Here is a 3,594-nt window from a genome sequence, read left to right as displayed (position 1 = left end):
CTGTACACATGTACATTATAAAATAAAATTTTATCTCAACAGTAAATTTTGTTTTGACTTCTGTTACGAAATAATTCCTACAGTACATATAAATTAATTACGACAAAACATATGAAATCGTTTTGATGTTATTCCCAGTAATTTAATTATGAAATAACTATTACAATAAAGGTCCAACTCCAAAAAAAAAATTTGTTACATCCACTTACATTAGAAGGGTAAGATGGAAGTTCCCACGTCTCAATCATTAATACGTTTTTTTAAAGTTCATTTATGTTCTCGAACTGTACACGTGTGCATTATAAAATAAAATTTTCTCTGAATGGTAATTTTTGTTTTGATTTCTATTACGAAATCATTCCTATAGTACATATAAATCAATTACGACAAAACATATGAAATCGTTTTGATATTATTCCCAGTAATTTAATTAGAAAATAACTATTACAATAAAGGTATAATTCCAGAAATAATATTGTTACATTCACTTACATTATTTCTTTCTACTATATCTTGGAGGTGAATTACAAAGTCATCATCTGTTGGGTCTGAAAAATTAGACATGTCTGAATCTGATTTTAGGTCTTGGTCATTGAAGATGGTGGCCAACTGTTCTACCGGATCTTTGTATGTTTCTTTAGCATGTTTCACTTTCTGGAACTTACGCCATCTCACATATAGTTGCCGGATCTCGCATTTGATTTGACCAATCACGGAATCCATATTTAAGGTACCTGAGAGCTTCATTTCAAGTGAATGGGGTCTTGGAATTGAGAGACCTTGTTTTCTGCACTCTGCCACAATTACACCCCTAGCATTTGTTAACTCATTATACCTAATACGATGTCGTCGCTCACTTTCTGGATCAGGCGGATATGGAGGTAGATTGCCTTCCACAACTTCAATATCGTCTTCTACCGCACCATCCATGTTTAACAGTTCACCATGGAAGTGGGCATTCTATCTACCTAGGGCTTGAATAGCTTCTGCATGAGTTTTGTATGGATAATACCTTGCACACCCTCGTGTCTGTGCCTTTGCTTCCGCCAACTTCGTGTATATACCAACATTCCGGCCCTTCACTACAATGTAAAACTGACGGCCAACCATTGTTTATACTTTGAAGGGCTTTCAATTTAAAAATGGGATAGAATGACTGCTATGGAGATACAGATGCCCTAAATATAGATCTGAGGTATCATGTAGATTGAAAATAATAAGTAGGGTCTTTAATGTTCTAAATAAACCATTTAATTGCAATGAAGGCAAGGAATAAATGATCAAATATAAAGTATTCAATATAAAAAGGGAAGTGCAGTTCTGACTTAAATACAATATTTTTAACATAACGAATTTACTGGAGTAGAAGATATCATGTACAGTAATACCCTTACAATATCTTGAGCACTGAGCAAAATAAAGGAATTGCAACCATGGCAATAACGACGAAAACGCGATGAAATACATTTTTTATATCCTACTACCATATCATGGTAATTCCTATAACCCTTGTTGCTCAAATGTAGAATTCATGTTTGGCATTTGGATGATTGGCGAGAAATTTGTGTCACATACAACATCTACATCAACTCCCTTTTTATATCACATGCATGCAAAAACAGCTCGTTAAATTTCTTAATTAATTTCATGACTTTAATTAATTTAGATGACAACACATACCTGGTTATTTAATGGAGTCATGGGTTGACCAAAATAAGTAGCCGGACTGTTATCCCAATCGTGGCCCTGTGTTGAATATGTTGGCATATAACATTCATCGGAGCAGAAAAACTCTACTGGTATTTCAGCACCCTTCACCAAAAATCATCAATTCATTAGTACGTTAGACTATATATCGGGTAGGGGATATGTGAAACACAAAACAAGACTCACATTGTTTAAAATATACATAGGGGTTGTTGTAGTACGACTGCGACCTGGCACAACAGCCTTTCTCTTCTTCGCAGTGGCTCTCTCCAAAGCAGGTATCAACCTACGCCTTCTTCCTTTCAATGTATCTTTTGTGGCAATCCCTTTTAGAGTCAATCCTTCTATGGTTTGCGCATGACTATTCAGCTCTATATTTGTAATGTTGTTTCCCATGCCATTGGCTCGCGCACTTTGTTTATATGCAGGCCTGGGATTAGGTTCTGCTCCTTGAGCAATCTTCTTCAAACTTTTCACCTGCACCAAAACATTGTTGAATCCCTCCTCACTCATTGATGCAATGGCAGAAATTTCTGTTAGATAACAACAAAGGATTATGTGTCATCGCCTAATTTCCAATTTAGGATCTCTAATAACATCGCTGCCAAATATGTCTTCCACCCTACCGTCCTTACCATTTATGGTCCACCTTTTTAAAATATAGCGGCTAGATATTTCATTGGCATACATCACATCTTTAAGGACTTTCAGAGTGTGCTGCACATGATACCCTCCATTTCAATTTTTCCACATGAACATGATAATAAGTCGTCATGTGTCCTTGTGACGAGCCGAGGAAGTTATCATTATAAACCGCAACTTCATATGAAAAAACCCCGTTACCAAGGTCGTTGCACTTACGGACATTTTCACTCATGTCAGCTACTATTAACTGTTCCTGAAAAAGGTCAAAGATGTTAGTAGTGTACAGACGTCCGACTTGATCTAAAATAGGAGACCTTGCTTTTAGCTTGGATATCTTATGGAGCAAGTCATACTCAGTTGCATACTCCTTGTATCGCTTGTCGAACAACAGCGTTTCAAAATGCTTGAAAAACTCTGGTAGTGCATATTGTCTCGTTAAGTACTGTTTTAAGCGAGCATTGAAGCTCTCACTAAGCTGTGTAGTACGCATACCAGCAGACCATACATGTTTGACGTATACCCTAGCCCATACATGTTTCAAACCAAATAAGTTGGCCAACCACTTGTTATTCTCTATAGCAAATTCCTTTTCCATCCACGTCCATTCCACCAAGAATTCTTTCTCTCCCTCAATCTCGTATATTAATTTTGATATCACACTTTTTATGCCTTTCCCACCAACAGACAAATTCCCAAGATGCTTTTGGGCATTTTGTATTAGGTGCCATGTACATAGAAGGTGTTTTGTATCGGGCATAACCTGGACTAATGTTTTTGCCATTGCAGCGTCTTGGTCAGTCAAAATCGTCCTTGGTGTTTTATGGGACATGACATTCAAGAATGTATTGAATAACCAACCAAAAAAATCGGTTGTCTCATCATACATGAAAGTTGCTCCAAACACAACTGTCTCCCGATGGTGGTTCAAACAGAGAAAAACTGCAAAAGGCCAATTCCCATGAACAAGTTTGTACGTGGTATCAAATGTCACCACATCTCCAAAATGCCTATAATCTGATATCATTTTTGAATTGGCCCAAAATATATTTGTTATCATTGCACCGCTGTCCAATTGCACGACATAGAAGAATGATGGATCTTCCAAACACTGTGTCTGGAAATAATTCATCAGCCAATTCGCATCACCAAGTTCAAGGTCGTTCTGTTTTCTCGTCCAAATATAATTTTGTACATCAACCTTAGTGAATCCAATACTTTCTCTACCACCAGCTTGCCTCGAAC

At 36.9% G+C, this 3,594-nt stretch overlaps 1 protein-coding gene across 1 annotated transcript; it reads right to left on the bottom strand.

Moving 5' to 3' along the window:
- Nucleotides 1-2,404: 2,404 nt before the first annotated feature.
- LOC132304763 (protein FAR1-RELATED SEQUENCE 5-like) lies at nt 2,405-3,481 on the bottom strand. The gene has a single exon (XM_059802484.1). It carries the CDS (start codon nt 3,479-3,481, stop codon nt 2,405-2,407), a length of 1,077 nt encoding a protein of 358 aa, XP_059658467.1.
- Between the last annotated feature and the right edge of the window lie 113 nt (nt 3,482-3,594).

The sequence above is a fragment of the Cornus florida genome, unplaced genomic scaffold (genome assembly GCF_030987335.1).
Source record: "Cornus florida cultivar Cherokee Brave unplaced genomic scaffold, ASM3098733v1 CherokeeBrave_3.0.0_Hap2_Chr04, whole genome shotgun sequence".
NCBI classification, from domain to species: Eukaryota; Viridiplantae; Streptophyta; class Magnoliopsida; order Cornales; family Cornaceae; genus Cornus; species Cornus florida.
Note: the sequence above shows the minus strand (reverse complement) of the source record. Positions and strands in the feature narration are given on the sequence as shown.

Coding starts and splice junctions, on each gene's coding strand:
- LOC132304763 (XM_059802484.1), bottom strand. CDS start 3,481: ATGAATTATTTCCAGACACAGTGTTTGGAAGATCCATCATTCTTCTAT.